Here is a 19,863-nt window from a genome sequence, read left to right on the forward strand (position 1 = left end):
CAATGCCCCCCCCCCAGACTGGATGTTGCGGGGTTCGTGCATCCCTAGGCCCTGGGAAATAGATTTGGGGTCCAAGCTCCATGGGGCCCAGACCTAACACCTCTGACCTGAAGGCAGTCTGAAAGATAGAAAAGGTGTCCATGCAGTATTTTGGGGAGGGCAGGATGGGGCCCCTGGAGACTTAACAGCGCAATGCTATGCCTGTCTAATCTGAAGGATGCCATTGTGCAAAGTGAGAGAGCCATCCAAGGCAACAGATGATGGGGCCATAGCCACGGTCCCCCCACTCTTCTCCCCTAGCCCCCTAAGTTAGCTTGCTGCCCTCACGTACGGTGGAAGAGGCTGTTCTGTTGCCAGTACTGAAGTAAGATTCAACCGGTAACTTGGTTGGCTTCTGTACACAGAATGGCAGAGGGGAGGCACCATCTCGGTCTTTGCCTCAGGAAGCAAAATGTCTCAGCCGTGGTCCATTTTGACATGCAGGCACCCATCATGACGGTCCCCATAACCACACCCCCAAGGAGAGTCCAAAACTGCAGGAAGTTGTACTGATCCCTGTCAACAAACCAGCTCTGGACGTTATCATCTCCACCAGCAGCTTGTGCTCTTGTAGAGTGGATGGGTCTGAACTGCCCATTCAAGACCAGTCCGCCCCAAGAGACTTTGCATTACAACAGGGGATGATAGATTGTTGCTGGGAAAATTAATTTCCCTCCAGCTCATTCGAGGATTGCAGCTAAGCTCAGAGGAAACAAGGAATTCTGAGGGGTTTTTTTATCAGCTTCCCTGCTAATAAAAAAAATGCTAGGGCTGTGTCCCTGAGAGCCCAGCTTGTAGTACACCGCTGGTCTTGGGTCAGCCACGGCCCACCAAGTCCAGTGGGACTTACTCCCAAGAAACTGTGCTGAAGAATCCGAGAAATGATTCGAAGAACCAATGTTGGGGGAAAGGGCCATTTTACAAAACAGCTTCTCCTCTAGTTATGGATTTATCCATGGATTTGGAGTCAAATCAGTATTTCTCCCCAGCCCCATTCTGCTGAAATCTGAATGTCTCCGTTCCTCAACAAAAGAGCTTCAAATGGAGTTTCCAGCATAAAATTGTTGAATGACACTTTTCCCCATCAGGTTTGATTCTCTTTGATTAGGACTCAATTGAAAACAGGATCGTCTCCTCTCCCCCCATGGGCAGGTGTTAAATCAGAAGAGCAAAGCTTCAAAAATTGCCAATTACTGCTGTTGAGAACGGTTTCTGTGCTTATATTGTATACATTTGAACTTTGCATACATAGAAACATCCGACTGCACCTTCTGCATTCGTTTCATGGCCACTGGGCCCCCACTGTTTACAATTTTCTCTATAGCTGTGTGTATATATGTGTCTGTCAACAGAGGCTAACATTTCATGTATGTGAGGCCATAATAAAGTGTGACTCTTTAAGATGCTCCAAGACTCTTTCTTGTTTTTGCTGCCACGGACTGGCCCAGCTCAGCTGCCCCTCTGGAAACTGTTACAGTAAATCTATTCCTCTTTAAGGAACCTTTGCTGTGTTTGGCGGATCAATTTTAAGATTAACATTCTGTGAAACATTCTTAAGGTTTTAAGAAAGAAGAAACAACTGCAGATATAGGAAACTGCCTTATGCCGAGTCAAGCCCTTGGCCCACGTATTTTAATAGTGCGTACACTCGTTGGCAGTATCACTCCAGGTTTTCGGATGGGTTTTTCCCAGCCCTGCCTTGAGGTGCCAGGGATCAAACCTGCATGCAAAGTATGTCCTCTTCCACTGGCCTGTTGCCTTCCAGGGCTCCTTTCCTTTCCAAGAGAATACCGGAACCCACTAGTGCACATTGGCTGCGTTATTATCACAAGCAAAAAGCCAGCAATGTGCAAGGTCAGGTGTTCCACCAGCCATGCCAGAGGGTGAAGCGATAAACAACACACATTGAGTAAAAACAGGAGAGGCACATGGCGCTGATACTCCAAGGTTTGTGGGCCTTAGAATCCCTTTTATTCTCTATCTAAAACCTGTCTGATCAATAGCCAAAGCAAACGGAAGTTGATTGATTCAAAATGAGAGGTGATTGATTCAAAATGAAAGTGATTGATTCAATAATCTCCTTCACCCCATTCAGAAGGGGTCCAAAGCTCTGTTTCTGTGATGGCTGTTCCCTTGTCCAGAAACTCCAGGGGTACATCGACACAGGGGGTGGGTAACCTATGGCCCTCCAAATGCTTTGACTTACAACTCCCATCAGCCCTATGCAGGATAGCCAATGGCAAGGGATCATGGGAGTTGCAGGCCAAAACATCAAGTCGCCCACCCTGATCCACAGAGAGCTTCATAGTGCCGTGTTGGGGACTGGCTATAGCTCTGTGGCAAATGGCCCAGGCCGGGGGGGGGGGAGAGAAAATGCTTTGTGAACAACCTAAACCGGCCTTCCTCAACTTGGTACCCCCCAGATGTTTTGGACTTCAACTCCCATAAGCCCTAGCATGGCCAATGGTCAGGAATTCTGGGAGGTGTAGTCCAGAACATATGGAAGGCACCATACCGCCAGCCACTCTGACCCTGAACTGCACAGCCCTCATAATAAACTTTTTGCCATGCTGTTTTCTTTGAGACCAGAACTGTAAAGAATTTTGAAGAGTAAAGTTCATCATGCGGGTCTGACACATTCCTCCTGGTACCACTATCTGGCCTACATTCCTGGGAAATAAATTCTCTCTCCTCGCACACCCCTTCCACTTTCTTTAATACCTCCAAACCTAGGAGACGTGTGCATCTAATTAAACTGGCTAATCAGTCTAAGCAGGGCTCTCAGACGGGAGCAAAAACGGGCACCACACCAAAGCCCGCTTCTGTCAATTCCCCCCTTAACCTGGCTACACGTTTCATTCCTAGAGGGGGAGGGGGGGGGAACTGGAGGCGGGGTGGGGGTGGGGGAAGAAAGCATCCTACTGATTTGTTCGTAAGAATGCCACGGAGTCGCACTTCTGGGTGACTTTGGGGCAGACTCAAAGATGAAGAACGCAGCGGGCAGTGGCCCCATCTGTTTTGCCCGTCAGCAGGAGAACTGTGAAAACATCCCGTCCTTAACTGTTTCATTTCTCAAGAGCTCCAGGAGCTGAGCCAAAGAACTGCATAATCATTTGGCTTTCAGGTTCCTTCCCTACGTTTAGCATGCCAGTTTGAGGCTCGAGCGGCACCTCCGGGCCTCCAAGCCACCACAAGCGTTCGTGAGCATTTCCTCAGCCGCCGCTGCATCCGTACCAGACGCGCATCCAGTCGGGCCCCGCAGTCCGTGCCACGACTGGGCTACCATGACTTTTGCCAAACTGCTGGAGCAGGTTGGCGGCATGGGTCGCTTCCAGGCCCTCAACGTGGCGATGCTGTGCTTTCCCTTGGTGATGCTGGCGGCCCACAACCTCTTGCAGAACTTCACGGCAGCAATCCCTGGCCACCGCTGCCGCGTCGCCACGAACGACACCTGTGGCAGGGGTGGGAATGCCACGGGAGACTCGGGCTGTAGGGAACTTCTGAGAGCCTCCATCCCAACAGACGGACACCGGATGCTACAAAAGTGTCATCGCTTCATCACCGCCCAATGGCACCTGCTGGACCACAATTCCACGGGGCCGGCGGCAACAGAGGCGGCGTTGGAACCGTGTCTCGATGGATGGGCCTACGAGGAGCATGTCTTTGCGTCTACCATTGTCACAGAGGTAGGAAGCCCGCCGTGACCCACTGCCTAGCCCCTGGTTGGAGGAAGGGGATAGGAGCCAAGGCCGGATTGGATCAGAAGGGGGACATCTGGTCTGCATTGCTATCTTTATGTTGATGGCTTGTTAGGACAGGGGCGAACTACACCGAGTGCGCTGGCCACACGTCCCCCCCCCCGGCCTTAAGCGCGCCCCCCCACACACTGATCCTGAATTTGCTGCTGCATCCGCAAAACAACTGGCAGGTCACCACTGAAATTCAGGAGCAGACCGTAATGGTGGCCTAAAACAGCCAACGTCGGCTTTAAAACAAGGTGAGCAGCTTTGGTTTTTTAAAAAGCGGAATTTGGCCTTTTTAAGCCACTGTCGCAAGTCGGCACTGTCGCAGTTTCCACTTTAATTGTGGCCAACGGCTGGTTATTTTGCTGCTTCCAAAATGTAGTGGTGCAGCGGAATCTTTAAAAGATTCCTTTTAAAGGAAGAACATTAAGTATCCATATACCAAATTCTTATTTATTTATATTTACAGATGTGTCGTGATTTAAATTTAATATCCCTTAAACTGTCCTAACCCTAATACAACATTCACGACAACACTCTGATAAAAGCCTCCATATTCAAGGAGGGGTCGTAGCTCAGGGGCTGAACCCCCACCTTGCACACAAAAGGTCCCAGGTCCGATCCCCACCAGCTCTAGTTATAAGCACCGGGTAGCAGGTAATGTGAATGGCCTGAAACCCTGGAGAGCCGCTTCTGGTCAAAGCAGAAAATAATATTGGGCTAGATAGACAAGTAGTCTGACCTGGTATAAAGCTCCAAACTAGGAAATGCAGCTTTTGCAAGCCACATCAAATCAGAAATACATGTTTGAGGATGTACATACCTTGGGGTTCATTCTATTTCCCATCCATGGCAATTTCGCATGTGTTCAATCATAAATCCAGGTTTTCCTAGGGCGGCGGGGGGGGGGGGAGAGATTTTTTTTAAAAAAACTGCACGGAATTGTATACATTTCCCCTAAAATATGTATTTTTCTATGCATTTACCCCTAAAATACACATTCTTTGATGCATTTTTTTAGTTAGTTGAGAACAATTTCAGAGAAATGCACAGTAACTGCCTTTGGATCTGTGTATCATTTGGGGAAGACTGCTTAAAAAATGCAGATCCGGGGAAATTCTCCACAAGCCCAATGCACGCGCACAGCAATTCATTTAATCTCTGTCTTTTGCTGATCTGTTCCGTTCCGCAGTCCTTCTAAAGCAGGGGAGGGCAACTTGTGAACCTCCAAATGTTTTAGCCTACACCTCCCATCAGCTGCAGCCAGCATAGCCAATGGTGATGGCTGGTGGGAGTTGTAGGCCAGCAGCAGCTGGAGGGCCACACAGGTTTCCCACCCTTGTCCTAAAGGATGTTCCGGAGCGACTTTTTCTTTGGGCCAATTTAGTACACGTAGGAATATGCAAGCACCTGGGTTTCACAACATCCTTCTTCATCTTCGTGAGAGCTCCGTGAATACATCAAAGCTCTGTCGCAGCTTTGCCCAACCTGGCACCTTCCAGAGGTGTTCGACTACCATCATTCTCAGCCAGCATGGGAACTGTAGTCCAACACTTCTGGAAGACACCAGGTTGGGGGATGATTGCTGTATAATCTGGCAACTACCCTAATTGGTTTAAAGATTCTGCTGCCCCAAATTATTCACCTCTCTTTGCTCTGATTGCGTGACTCCACTTCTTAAATCCCTTCCCTGCCTTGAGTCTGTTCCTGGCTCCTGCAAGTTTCTAGTCCTCACCCACCCCAAATTTCAATTACCCTCCCTCCCTCCCGCAGTGGGACCTGGTGTGTGACTTTCGGAACCTGCAGCAGATGGCACAGTCTATCTACATGGCTGGCGTGTTGGTGGGCGCGGTTGTGTTTGGCGGCCTCTCAGACAAGTAAGAAGTTACCTGTTTTTCAGCCCTCACCTTCGGCCAAATCACGGCCAGGGGATCTGTGATTCAAAGCACACCTGGTGGATGAACCCAAAGCAGCCAAAGAATTCATGTCTGGCTCTCTAATTCCAAGTAAGGTGGCCATTTACTCATTGCTAAAAAAGGGGGAATGCATCACGCCCCCCCCCAAACGAGGACAACCGATTTGCATAACATATGCTAACTGATAGGTATAGATGCCAGTTTAGAAATAGTGAGTACAACTTAACCAGAAAGACAAGCTGGGAGACGGGAAGGGGGAACTTTTTTTCACCCCAAGGACGGAATTCCATTTCCAAAAAGCTCTTGGAGGCCACGTTGCAGTGGTGGGTGTGGCCAACGGCAAAAAAGGGTGGAGCCAAAGACAAAGGGGTGGAGTCAAAACACCAGCATATTTTAGTGTAAAGCTCTTTTTGCTGTCACTGAGCCTTCGGAGAGGCATTTCAACCTTTTAGAATGGGGGAAAAACTGCATGAAAGCCGGGAAAACACCAAACGGTTGGTGATTGAGAGACGGGGGAGTGGCCAGAGGAAGGGGCGTGGCCTTCTGGGGAATGCCAGAGGGCCAGAATAGGACCCAGGAAGGCCAGTTTTGGCCCCGAGGATCAAGGCGCCCCACTCCTGCCTTAGTGGGAAACAATGTGGCTTGATGTGTACCTGGTCATTCTGTTGTCCAGGTGAGTGCCGACTTGAAGGCCCCCGTCGCTCTCCCTTCTGATGGTTCTTTATATTTAACCAGGATTTGGACCAGACAACCCTTCAAATAAAGGACAACGTCAAGCAGACGACTGTCCTGGTTTAGCCCTTCTAGTAGCAGGATTCTCTTCCGAAACATAGGGCACAGGGCCACCCCAGTTCCACAGCTCCCTCAACGTGGCTGCGTTGGTTTAGCCCTGGAGCTGGGCTTGATGACAGGGGGTTCAGAATGGGCCTGTCCCCCTTTCGTGCTGTGAAGCCCTCCTTCAGTGAGTGTTTTTAGAAGGTTACCGAGGGAGGGGAGAGTCTAAGAGAAGGGAGTGAGACTTTCATAGGGTGGCGGGGATTTCCTGACCCCCACTGTGCCTTTCCACCCATTGTTCAAGCACAGCTCTGGAGTGAGGGTAAGAAGGAGAGATTCTCCCTCCCATTCTCATGTTTCTAACCTCCACTGAGCCTTTGTGGTGGAGCAGTTAGGGTGTTGGGCTGGGAGCTGGGAGATCCGGGTTCGAGTCCCAGGGCTGTTGTGATGATAAAACGGAGGGGAGGAGGATTATGTAAGCTGCCTTGGGCTCTTTGCAAGAGGGGACAGAGGTGGGATATAAATGTAATCAATAATAAATTCTGATGATGTTGATGATATCTACATAGGGTGGCCATGTGTCCTCTTTTACAAAGGACAGTTCTCTATTTGAATGGGTGTCCAGCCCAGGTCTGGTGGAAAGGTAAAGAACCGTAAGAACTGCTGCTCACCCCCAGTGAACAGCCCCTGGACAGAAGACTGAACAGGCAGGGACACAGGTCGCTTGGTCACAGGCTTCCACACTAGGGTGAAATGTACTGCATTTCTATTTAAATTATAATAACCATTTTTTAAAGATGTGCATCTACACATATAAATGAGCACATGCCAATTTTATGCGAATCAGTGCCCTCTCTTGCCCTCTTTTTTGGTGGTGCATTTTCTTGTTTTCTGGTGATTCATAAATGGCCACTGTGATGTCACATGTATATATGTTATGTATGTGTGTATTTATTTACAGTATTTGTATACCGCTCTGCTCCATATCTAAAACAGATTTCGGAGTGGTGAACACAACAGAGAAAACAGTGAAAGAATACAAAGATTAAAACACCACCTAAACGTTATGCTTTTTAAAATACAGAATGCCAGTAGAAACTGAGATATATATATATACAAACACACACACACACACACACACACACTGTATATGCATACATTAATGTTATGACTCTGTATTTTTCTGGTAAATCGATCTGGAGAGTGAGTGGTATGAATGACAGGACATATGGTGTATTTGCATATATGAGATTGGCTGAATGAGTGGGGGGGACGGGTGAAATGGGGTGTGATATATAAACAGAGAGCAGTTAGGGAAAAGGTATATACATTTTGTGAGAAGATACGATAGTGCCTAGGATCTGTGTTTCTAGGGTTAGATGTGAGGACACACACTGGCTTTTTATTCTGACTTGTACTATTCTCTTTATCACCTTTACCTTTTGGTAGCCACCAGCCGTAGGATTCTGAAAATCAGAGAAATACTTATTATTTACAGAATTAAGGTGTTCAGTTGTAAATAGCCTCTTTATGTTCCTCCTGCGCATAATAGCCTGTCTCACACACACGCTCAATCCCAGCTCTAAGTGGGGTTTTAAAAGTGACTCAGGGCGCGGTCCTATTCAGATAGGCGTCCGCTTCCCAACTCGGAGGCGACTGCCTATCCAATGCAGGGCAGGAGAAGCACGGAAGGGATCGTTCCCTCCGCGCGTCTCCTGCCCTGCATTTGTGGCCGCGGGAGGGCAGAGCAGGGGAGAAGGCTGCTGTATGACACGTTGGATGTGTTGTACAGGTATTTCCGCCCTCCCAGCCCCAGAACGCCCCCAGATATGCCCCTTTTCGGCTGCTCCAAAAAGCGTAGAGAACAGGGCTGTTCCATGCTGCCTCCGAGGGGGCTCCGATGTTGGTTCCCAGAAAACCAGATATCCTATGGCCGTCTAGCCACTGTCTAGTGGCCATAGGATTGTGCCCTCCTTACTGTAACTCAGTTATTTATTTGCAGGATGAAAATGGTTATTTACTCTTTAACACCTTAATTCAGTAAATAATAACTATTCCTCTGTTTTTCAAAAGCCCACATCAACGGCTCGTGGCTACCAAGGGGTCAAGGTAATAAAGAGAGTAATATAAGTCAGAATAAAAAGCCAGTGTGTCCTCACATCTCAAGAAGTAAAGGTGTTGGACCTGAGGTAAAGATCCTGGTGGCAGCATTACAGTGGGTCTGGAAGAATGTGGCTGCAAAAAAACACAAAATGGCGATTTATTGCTACGGAGCCGTAAATGGGTCAATTTTCACTTGAGACCAAGCTAAATTTCATTTCATTCATTTCATTTCTATTCCGCCCGATAGCTGAAGCTCTCTGGGCAGTTTACAAAGATGAAAAACTTTAGAAATCCATTATACATAAATACCATTTACATACAAATATATAAACAGACAGCACACACACAGAGACATGTATTTCCAAACAATTTTAACAGTCGACAATAAGAAAAATCCAGGACCTGATTAAAAACCTATAAAAAGGTTGTATTTAGTTTGAGAAGAAGCTTAATTTGACCTAATTACTCCTCCGTACAGTTTGCCACCAAATTTTGGCAGAAGACCACCTAAAAAAATTCTGTGGGGTGACAGCAGGAGTTCCGGTGGGGTGAAAATGCCCCCCCCCCCCGAGATCCTTCCATCAGGGCTTCTTTAGGCCCCTTTTTTGCAGATCTTCAGGAAGGTTCTGAAGACCCTTTTTGGGGGGTAGAAACGCAGGATATAAATCAAATAGATGAGCAAATTGGTTTTAAATTTGTTTTTGTCTCTTTATGTATCGTTTTTATCTTGAGTGGCGCCTGGAGAGGCTTCCACCCTTAAAGGATGCCTAAAAATCCTTTGTCATTAAATAAATAAATAAGATAAAACCTCACATTTTAAGAATTCGCACTGACGCCCAGCCCTGCCTCCATGATGTCCCAGAGCAGACGTCCTCAACCTGGCATCCTCCAGATGTGTTGGACTTACAACTGCTGGCTGGGAGGCTCTGGGAGTTGAAGTCCAAGACACCTGGAGGGCGCCAGAGACTCACAGGGCTGAAATCAAGAACTTTGTGGCATTCTCGGGCCCTGGTTTGGAGAGCTTCCCGAGGCTGTAATTGGCAGAAAGTCTGACGCTTCCGGATCGGTCAGCCCTGGTATAAATACTAGGAGTTGGGCCTATGGTTCTTGTGTTGTCCATAGGGCATGCCGTCTCCTGCCTGTCACTAGCCTTTAGCTCCTCACTGCTTTTAGAACATTCCTCTAGTCCCGTTTGCCTCCAATTTTTCACACATGCATAGCCTAGCTTTGGGGCACAGCTACGCCACCCCACCCCCCAGGCTAACAAGACCCGCTTTTCCCTGTCTCAGGTTTGGCCGGAAAGCCTTGCTGATCTGGTCGTGCTTTCAACTCGCCGTTTCGGGCTCCTGTGCCGCTTTCGCCCCCAGCTTCACGGCCTATTGCACCTTCCGCTTCCTGTCAGGAATGTCTCTGTCAGGCGTTGGACTAAATTGCACCTCGCTGTGTAAGTTCCCTCGGGTGCCTGGTTTGGAGATGAAAGGGTTAGCTGAGCCCACACCTGGGAAGCTTCTGAACATGTGCAAAAGGCATTCTTTTCCCCATTGACCACAGCCGAAGAGGCCAGGGGTTACAGATGAGAGAGAAAGAGAAGTGTAGTGGAACCAGGGAAGCCTCTGAACATGTGCAAAGGGCATTCTTTCCCCCATTGACCACAGCCGAAGAGGCCAGGGGTTACAGATGAGAGAGAAAGAGAAGTGTAGTGGAACCAGGGAAGCCTCTGAACATGTGCAAAGGGCATTCTTTTCCCCATTGACCACAGCCAAAGAGGCCAGGGGTTACGGATGAGAAAGAAAGAGAAGTGTAGTGGAACCAGGGCTCACAGAAACCTGTTCTGAATGCCTTCCAGAGTCTGTTTGCAAGGCCCAGTGGTGTCGTAAAGGCAGGGCTCACAGGAATGCAGCCCTGACACTTTTTTTTATTGGCGAGGTCGCTGATCTGCCGCCCTGCTCAGAGTTCCCCGTTTCCTCTGAGCTTAGCTGCGATCCTCACAACTGGTGGGGAAAATGAATTTTCCCAGCAACCCCTGCTGTAACGCAAAGTATTTCGGGGTTGAACAGGCAACAAAGACCCATTTGCTTGACCAAAGACCTGCTCCTTGTGGAGATGAAAACTGCTAGAATGGGTCGGTTGATACGGATCAAGGCAGCTGCCTGCGATCCTTGGACTCTCTTTGGGGGTGTGGCTTCGGGGGCTGCCATGATGCGCACCCACACTTCCACATTTACCACGACCCCACTGCTGACCCTTCCTCTGAACCCATTCCAGTGTGTCTGTATCTGAACAAAAGAGGGTGATCACGATCACCACCAGGACGGGTTTCTCCTGGGGCCGGCCCTACCATTAGGCAGAGCAAAGCCGTCGCCTCAGGGCAGCAGATGCTGGGAGGTGGGTGCCTGACCCTAGGCCCCCACAGCTATTCCGCTGCCCTCCGGCTGCCCTGCAGCGTGCTGTTCTCCTGCCAGCGTTGAAGAAAACGTCCAGTCGGCTTTTGACCACGGGACGGGAGACGGCGCCATCTTGTTCTCGGGCAAAAAAAGTCTCGGGGCGGCCCTGGACTCTCTCCTTATTCACAGGGGAAGATGGGTAGGAGAGGGAAGGAGGTGGAAGCCCTGCCTGTTTTCAAGCTGAGGATTCTCCACATGGGGTGAAGCAAGGCCGAAACGCCAAGTGAAAAGACACCCTCCCCTCCCATCAGCCAGTGGCCTCTGTTGACTTTTCTTCTTCCAGCGGTGGAGTGGACCCCGATGCATTCTCGGGCCACGGTCAGCATGGTGACTGGTTACAGCTACAGCGTTGGGCAGTTCATCCTCGCGGGCGTGGCCTACGCCATCCGCGACTGGCGCTGGCTGCAGCTGGCCGTTTCTTGCCCCTACCTCGCCTTCTTCCTGTACGGCTGGTAGGTGGCTTTCTGCGTCTCGCCTGCTTCCCGCGACCACCGTGACCCCTGCTGAGTGCCGGCGGTCGTGACGGCACTCCGCTATTTGTTGAGTCCCTGCCCCAAAGCGCTTACATGGGATGAGGGGCGTCAAAGATCGTTCGGGCTGGATTCCGTTTCGGTGAAGCTCTCGGGGGCGGCACGCCAGTGATGGGCGGAGCCAGAGACAAAACGGGGAGGGGCCAGAATACGAACCCTGCTGGCATAGTTTGGCTTAAAGCTCTTCCTGGAACGACGCCTTGGAAGAGGCGTTTCAACCTTTTAGAACTGGGGGGAAACTGCGCAAAAGCCAGGAAGCTGCCAAATGATCAGCGGAGGGGGGAGGGGGCATGGGGAGGCCATCTGGAGGACCCTGGAGGGCTAGATATAGACCCGAGGCAGTCCGAATTTGGCCCATGGGCCTGCACCCTTGCATTAAATGGGAAATTGAGAAGGCCGGGATTCTCAGAGAGTAGCGGGAGGCTGTGAAAGTTTGGGTTAGGGGAGCTGTTGGGAGACCAGGGGGTCTTGGCAAAGCGACCAAGGAGGATGCCCAGTTTTTGAGGGGCTGGAGCTGGAGCAGCTCAGCAGAAAAAACAAAGGTAGGCATGGATGGTGGAGTTGGCAAAGGGCCGCTCGGCCGCTCTGTGGAATGAAAGGGCGGAAGAAAAGGGGTGCGCTCCCTTGGGTCTCCCTTCCCCTGCACCCGTCCAGGTTTGCTACTCTCCCCATCCCCCAGATGGCTCCTGTACCTGTAACAGCAGCATTGGCAGGTGGAGGTTCACCGGGTAAAGCTTTCCCCAGCGCATCATCAGGGGGAAGCGTCATCTGTGGGCTGTTATGTATGTGTCTTGCCTTTCTCACAGCCAGTAAAGGCACCAGAGCCCTCCCAGGAAAAAACAAAGTGGAGACAAAGCTAGAGGGCCAAGCGGAGGGGTGTGGGAGGAGCTGTCGTCCCGGCTCCAGGTTTTGGAGGGCTCTTGAGCAAGACCCCCTCAAGGGGTCCCCTCCCTCAGTGAGTCCGCCTTCTCCCCGCTGTGGTCCCCACCTGCTTTTGCTCCTCCTCCTCTTCCTCACCATGGCTGCCGCTTGCTTGCTTAACAGGCAGAGCTGGCAAGCAAGGGGGCCGGGGCGTCCGCTGCTTCTCCTTCTCACCACCTCCGTTGCCTGGGCCAGAGCGAGAGGCAGGGAGCCAGCAGGTTGCGACTGGGAAGGGGAGCAGCAACTCCAGGGGGCTCTTGTCAGTGGGCCCCTGCTGGAGTGTGGGCCCTTGGCAGGTGCCCAACCATGCCTACCTTTGACCCTGGCTCAGGAGAAGGAGATGCTTGGGGAATGCAGAGCTATTAAGACAAGTTGCAGGATCAATTGTGGCCACAGGGGGCTCCTTTCAGAGAGCTTCATAGGCACCATCAATGATTTATTATTATTTATTTATTTTAAACATTTATATCCCGCCCTGTATCGTTAAGATCTCAGAGGGGCATACAGATAAAACAATATACAGTATAAAACAATATATCAACAGACTGGTCTCCTGCTTTTGCCCTTTCCCCCCTGACTCCACCTCCCTTCTGTTTTCTCCTGGACAGGTGGTTTACAGAATCTGCCCGGTGGTACACCACGGCTGGCAAACTGGACCAGGCGCTCAAGGAGCTGCGGAAAGTTGCGCGGATCAACGGGCAGAAGGAACAAGGAGAGAAGCTCAGCCTAGAGGTAACGAGACAGGGTTGCCAGCTTTTCTCTCTGGGGTGCTCCTGCACCTTTAACAGCTTGACAGGTAAAAATTCACCAGTTGCAGCTTCCCCCAGCATCACCTGATCTCCATGCTGTGAAAATTTGGCGCCGGCTGAACGCCTGCCTGCCAGAGATCTGCAGGAAAGAGGAGACTGCCAGGGAAAGAAATTGTGGCAACCTTCGGAAGAAGGTGGGGTGAAGAGGGCTGGGTATCAGACAGCAGGTTGAGTGTTCTCTGCTGCAATCTTAATTCCATAACCAGGTGGGACTCAAATTCTGCAATCGGGATGCAAATTTACATATGGATGGGAGAACAAGCGATTTTCGAGCTCACTTAAATTCTTCGAAAATCATGTCGAAGCTCATTTCGGCTCGATCCCGTTTTTGACCTGGTTTTCAGCTCGTTTGAACAGGAAAAGTGTGCATTTCCGTGCGTATTTTTCTAGACTGAGCACTTTTCCCCATTGACTAAAGCATGAAAATATGTCTTTGGGGGAAAATGCGCATTTCAAAGAGTACTTTTTTTAAAAAATACACCTTTTTTTGAACACGAGTGCACATTTGGGAAGCTGCAAACTTTCCTCAGCAACAACCCCAAGAAAGCGCGCCTGCTGGCTTTCGGGTTCTGGATTGCGAACGGGATGCGTTCGCCTGATTTACGCACAGTAATTAAATTCTTGTACATCCTTGTACTTATACGTTTACTTGGAGCGGGGACATTTTTGCTGCCCTCTTCTGGAAGGTTTGTGGATAAGAGCCCCTCTGCTTTTGATAGCTGGCAAATGGAGACACTGGAGCAGTGAGCTAAAGCAGATGTGCTTCTGAACATCTCCCCCCTTCTGAATCGCCCAAATTCAAGAAAATAGGCGCAGTTGGTCTGCGGATCTGTAAGTTTCGGCCTGAAGCATGTGAAATTTGGCAGGACACATTTCGGGGACTGGGAAGAACCTCTTGTCTGTCTGCTATTGCAGGATTTGAAGGCCAGCCTCCGGACGGAGACACCCACCGCCAAATCCAGTTTCACTGTCGCTGACCTGGTGCGCACGCCAGCCATGCGCCGTATCACGTGCTGCCTTTGCTTTGTATGGTATGTTGGGGTGGAAGCAGGTTGCTGGGCAGACAAGAAACAGAAAAATTGAGGGCTAAACTACCTGCTAAGTTAAATGGATGGCGTGAAGCCGAGGGGAACAGAACCTCTTTCAACAAAAGGGCTGAATTCCATTTTGGAATTTAATATTTGTTATTTATATTCCGCCTTTCCTCCATGGAGCCCAAGACAGCATACATGATCCTCTTCCTGTCCATTTTATCCTCACAACAGCCCTGTGAGGTAGGCTAGGCTGAATGTCAGTGACTGGCTCAAAGTCACCCAGTGAACATCATGGCTGAGCGGGGACTTGAGCTCAGGTCTCCCGAGTCTCTAACCACTACACCACACTGGCTCTCTTTCACCATCACCTACCACCTCATCTTCATGGGCGAGTGCGAACTAGAACCCGGGTCCCCTGGTCCAACCTTCTAACCACTACACCGCCCTGCCTCACCCAAAAACATCTAGGGTTTTGTGCATATGTATTTGTTGGCGTGTTTAACCTGTGTTCATCTTCAGGTTCTCCACCAGCTTTGCCTACTATGGGTTGGCCATGGACCTGCAGAACTTTGGGGTCAGCGTCTACCTCATCCAGGTGATCTTCGGGGCGGTGGACATCCCGGCGAAACTCATCGCCTACGTTGTGATCTCCTACTTTGGCCGTCGGATCACCCAGGCGCTGGCTCTGATCCTCGCGGGGCTCTCCATTGCCAGCAACATCTTCGTGCCCCACGGTGAGGCACCAGGGCTGGGCATGTCACTAACCCGTCACAAAACGGAGTTGGTGGTAGCAGGGTCAGCACCAAGTTTTTTGGGGGGGCCTTGGGCAAGACACCCTCCGTGGGCCCCCTCCCTCTGTGAGTCTGCCTTCTCACTGCCACGGTCCGCAGCTGCTCTCGCCCCTCTTTCTCGGCATGGCTGCCGCTTGCTTGCTTGCTTGATGGGCCGAGAGCAAGGGGGCCAGGGCATCTGCTGCTCCTCCTTCTCACCTCCACTGTTGTCTGGGACGGAGTGAGAGGCAGGGGAGCCAGCAGGTTGCAGTGGCAAAGAGGAGGAGGCACAAGTCCAGGGGGTGCTTGCCAGGGGGCCCCTGCTGGGGTGTGGGCCCTAGGCAGGTGCCCAACCAGGCCGAACCTTGACACTGGCCCTGGGTGTTAGACTGCATCAGGTGTTCAGGCTTCCTCTGCAAAAATCGTGGAATCATAGTTTGGCAAAGATGCTGGGGATTCCTAGCTTCCTTCCCTCCCCGCTCCTTACACTCACAGATCTGTAGTTCTCGATTTACATCCATGGTGCGGATCTGCCGCAGAACTTTAGGAGGAAGGCGTTGTGGCTCTTGCTTCTGTCTCAGCTCTAAAACACATGACGAGTAGATGAAAGAGCCCATGAACCAGTGCAGATGCATTTCTCTCACTAAGAGCCCCTGAGCCTGTGCAGAGTGCATTTCTCTCACTAAGAGCATTACTCCCGTGGCAAAGATAAACAGAAGAAGAGCCCAGTGGCTGGATCCAAACCAAGACTCAACCAGTCCAATATCCTGTTTCGCACAGTGGCCAACCAGATGCCCCAGTGGGAAGCTCACAAGCAGGACCTGAGTGCGACAGCTCTTTCCCGTTGTGGTCCCCAGCCCCTGATCCTGGCATTTGCATCTAGCCATCGCGACGTGGCAGCCCTAGGCAGCCTTCTCCTCCACGAACTGATCTCATCCCCAGCGGGCAGCCGTCACTCCATCCTGAGGATGCAAACGGCGTTGCTTGCAAAGTGCCTTGAGTTTGTCTTCTCCCTAGATCTGCAGGTCTTGCGCACCGTCTTTGCTGTCTTTGGGAAAGGGTGCCTGGGAGCTTCCTTCAACTGTGTCTTCTTATACACTGGAGAGCTTTACCCCACAGTGATCAGGTACCTCTCCCCAGAAGCCCTAATCTCCCAGCCAGTTTGGGGAAGGAAGGGGAGGAACAAAAGGAAAAAACCACAGGAAACCACACTGCAGGCTATAGAGATCCTGAGCCTAGCTGGGGTCAAAATTCCCATCAACCAAGTCACTGCAACACTGCCCCCTTCCAGCAACTTGCAGACAAAGTTGCAAGATTTCTAGCGATTTCAACCTTTTAGAATGGGGGGAAACTGCACAAAAGCCAGGAAGCCACCAAATAGGAACACAGGAACATCGGAAGCTGCCTTATGCTGAGTCAGACCCTGGGTCCGTCGAGCCCAGTATTGTCGACACAGACTGGCAGCAGCGGCTCTCTGGGGATTCCGGCAGGGTTCTTTCCTAGCCCTACCCAGAGATGCCGGGGATCGAACCCGGGACCTTCTGCATGTGAAGTAGGCGCTTTACCACGGAGCTACGGCCCCTCCCCTAAAGGAGGATGATTGGTGGTTGGGGGAAAGGAGGTGGGGCAGGGAGCATGGCCTTCTGGGGAGGAAATGCACGCTTTTCAGCTTTGTCCAACTGTTTCATCCCTTGCATGGCAGGCAGACGGGGATGGGCTTTGGCAACACCATGGCTCGTGTTGGCGGGATTGTGGCCCCCCTGGTGAGGATGACCAGCGAGTATTCCCCCTCCCTTCCCCTTCTCATCTATGGGGCAGCCCCCATCGTCTCTGGCATCGCTGCTTGCTTCCTTCCGGAGACCCTAAACATGCCACTGCCTGATACCATAGAAGACGTGGAGAGCCAGTAAGTTGGACTTAAAGGAATGGAACCACATGTGTGGAGTCTGTTTCAGGTCAAGGGGCCGCATTCCATTTTGGAGAAGCTCTTGGGGGCTGCAGTCCTGCGGTGGGCGGAAACAAAGGCAAAAGGGGCAGGGTCAAAAATACTAGTGTATTTTAGCTTAAAGCTCTTACGGCCAGTACCAAAGCTTTAGGAGAGGCATTTCAACCTTTTGGAAAGGGGAAAAACTGCACAAATGCCAGGGAACTACCAAAAGATCGGTGGTCTCAGGTAAGGGCGTGGGTGGCTGAGGCATGCTGGGAGTTGTAGGACTTTTTTCTAGGATTGTGCCCTCAGGAAGCCATCATGGATGGGGGTGGCGGGGGGATGACAGAGACAGACAGTTGACTTCCATCAATTCAGTTGCATTATGAAGCATTATTGTTGGTCAAATAAACCACCCAGAATTTTCACTAAAATATTTGATCAGAAAGTTTTGACGGGGGGAATGTTGGAGTTCCGGATATAACCCCCAGCATCGCCAATATTTTCAAGCTGCTGTTAAACTTGCCTGTTTTTCTGAATGGTGGGTTACTACAGTAGCAGCACTGGAATTTAGCGGGGTGGGGGGAAGGTTAACCTTTTGGAATCAACTTTAGTTTTAAAAACAACAGCAAGAGAAGATGTGAATGTTACCATCTTATCTTCTGCCTTAAACAGCTTTAGAAATTTGGAATAAAGGTAAAGTCTGCATTTCGGCCCCGGATTATCTCTACAAATTTGCAGGGAACAAATTATTAACTCCAGCTCGGTCAGTGTTCAGGCACCTAAAGCTGTGATAAACTTTAACCCAATGGAAACTTCCTTGCACCAGTTCTTTCTTATGGAATTTGGGAAACGGCTCTGTTTTCTTGAGCAAGAAGCATGACTGATGCTTTTCACTGATCATAATGGCTGCGTTCATACATAATGTTAAGCCAGGAATCCCGGTTTATTAAACCACATTATGCACACCCTGTCTGCTAGTGCTGAAATCCCATTTGCTCCAGCTTTGCTCCTCCTGCTGGCGCAAACAGGTAAATAAGTCAGCCATGGATAGCTTCCTGTTACCCAGGATCAGTGATGGGAGAGAAATTTGCTCCTTTTAATGTGAATTTAAGTAATTTTGCTATTTCGAACGACTGTGCAAACCGAAACTCAGCTATCCTTCAAGACTCACACTTCTCTAAATGTTACAGTGGAGTTCTCCAATCAAAACATGCGCATTTTAGGGGAAATAACATTCAAAAATACAAGCTGCTTGCAAAAAAATGTGTACGTTAGGTAAAAATGCTTTAAAAAATGCACATATTAGGAGAAATGTGTGCAAAATCCTTGTGAAGTTTCATGTCATCTTAAAAAAAATCTCAAAGTTTGAGACAAACCGAACATAAGGGCACTATCATATGCGTGTTTAGACAGAAAAGAGTACTACAACTCCCATTAACGCTGGCTGAGGAATGCTGGGAGCTTCAGGACTTTTTTCCTGACTCCATAGGATTGCGCCTCAAGAGGGGAAAAATGAGAAAGAGAAATCGAAATTGACAGATTCGTCAATCCCCAGCCAGGATCATGGTTTATTGCTCCAAAACAAGCCAGGATCATAAGCTAGTTTGAAACCAGGTTTTGTTGATGGTTTGCAAAGGGAAAGCAGAGGCCTTGAAGTTGCTATCCACAGTTAGCAGCACCTGTACAGCAGACGCAGCAGGCTCACAAGACACCTGGTCACCGTCTTTCCCACTGTGCTGAGATGCACTGGGTTTCTATTTAAATTATAAGAATTATTTCTCCATTTGCATCTGCACATGCATGAATTTGCATAGGCACATTTATGCAACTCCATGCCCTCTTGTGTGTGTTTTAAATGATGATGGATTTCTGCTTTCCACGGCAACGCATCAGTGGCCAACCTTAGCTTGACTGCTTTATCTTTGTCTAGGACCTTGGAGCAACAGAAGGGGGATGGAAACTACAGATGTAGAGTCTCCCATCAAGATGGCGTCCTCCTGCATATGATGGAAATTAAAGGAATGGTCAAGGACTCCGTGCTGCTTGACAACACAGAAACAAGAGATGTAGCTGCTGGTGTGACCGATAGGAGCTGAGGATGAGAGATTGCCCCATTACCTAAGGAATCATTGCTGTCTGCAATGTAGCATCTTCATGGAGCCCACAATAAAAAACCTCGGTGCCTTCTTGCAGCAGAGGGCTGCAAACAGCGGAGGCTGGTGGCTGCAGTTTCGATGGGGCCGTGACTCCACTCTGGGTTTCAGTCAGAACCAGACAGAACCCTACAGGAGCTCTCCAAGGTGCTTAATATATTTTGGAGATATGGTCCAGTTCCTTCGGGAGCTCCTTTAGAGTTCTGGCTGGTTCTGACTGAAACCCAGAGTGGATTCAGAGCCCCACTGAAAACGGAGTCACCACCCTCCACTGGGTGCAGAGCCTCTTCCATCCGGAGGGCCAAATTCCAATTCAGAGATGCTCTTGGGGCCCGCATCCCAATGGCGGGTGGGTCCCAAGACAAAAGGGGTGGAGCCAACAGCAAAAAGGGGTGGGGCTAAAAACAACCAGATGTTAGCTTAAAGCTTTTAGTGCCAGTGTCTAAGCCTTAGGAGAGGCATTTTGACATTTCTGAATGGGGGAAAAGCTGCACAAAGCCAGGAAACCACCACATGACTGGCAGCTGGGGAGAAAGGGGTGGGGCCAGGAGAAAGGGGTGTGGCCTCAATTTCCAGTGCCCTCTGCCGTTCAGACCTCCAGCAAGAGCAGTCACTCCCTCCCTCAGCAGTCTATTGGATGGGGAGAAGAGAGAGAGAGAGAGAGAACAGGGTAGCAGAGAGAGAGCGAGAGAGCACC

The 19,863-nt window shown here is 50.2% G+C and overlaps 1 protein-coding gene across 1 annotated transcript; it reads left to right on the plus strand.

Annotated features, from left to right (window-relative positions):
• The first annotated feature begins 3,323 nt into the window (after positions 1 to 3,323).
• Positions 3,324 to 16,993, plus strand: LOC146334336 (solute carrier family 22 member 6-A-like). The gene is made up of 9 exons (XM_084824225.1): positions 3,324 to 3,725; positions 5,556 to 5,659; positions 9,865 to 10,019; positions 11,303 to 11,471; positions 13,079 to 13,202; positions 14,195 to 14,310; positions 14,833 to 15,047; positions 16,101 to 16,209; positions 16,786 to 16,993. Exons 1-9 carry the CDS (start codon positions 3,324 to 3,326, stop codon positions 16,991 to 16,993), a joined length of 1,602 nt encoding a protein of 533 aa, XP_084680351.1.
• The last annotated feature ends 2,870 nt before the right edge of the window (positions 16,994 to 19,863 follow it).

This window comes from Heloderma suspectum, chromosome 17 (genome assembly GCF_057233095.1).
Source record: "Heloderma suspectum isolate Gila_16-S chromosome 17, 16-S_ref, whole genome shotgun sequence".
Classification (NCBI taxonomy): Eukaryota; Metazoa; Chordata; class Lepidosauria; order Squamata; family Helodermatidae; genus Heloderma; species Heloderma suspectum.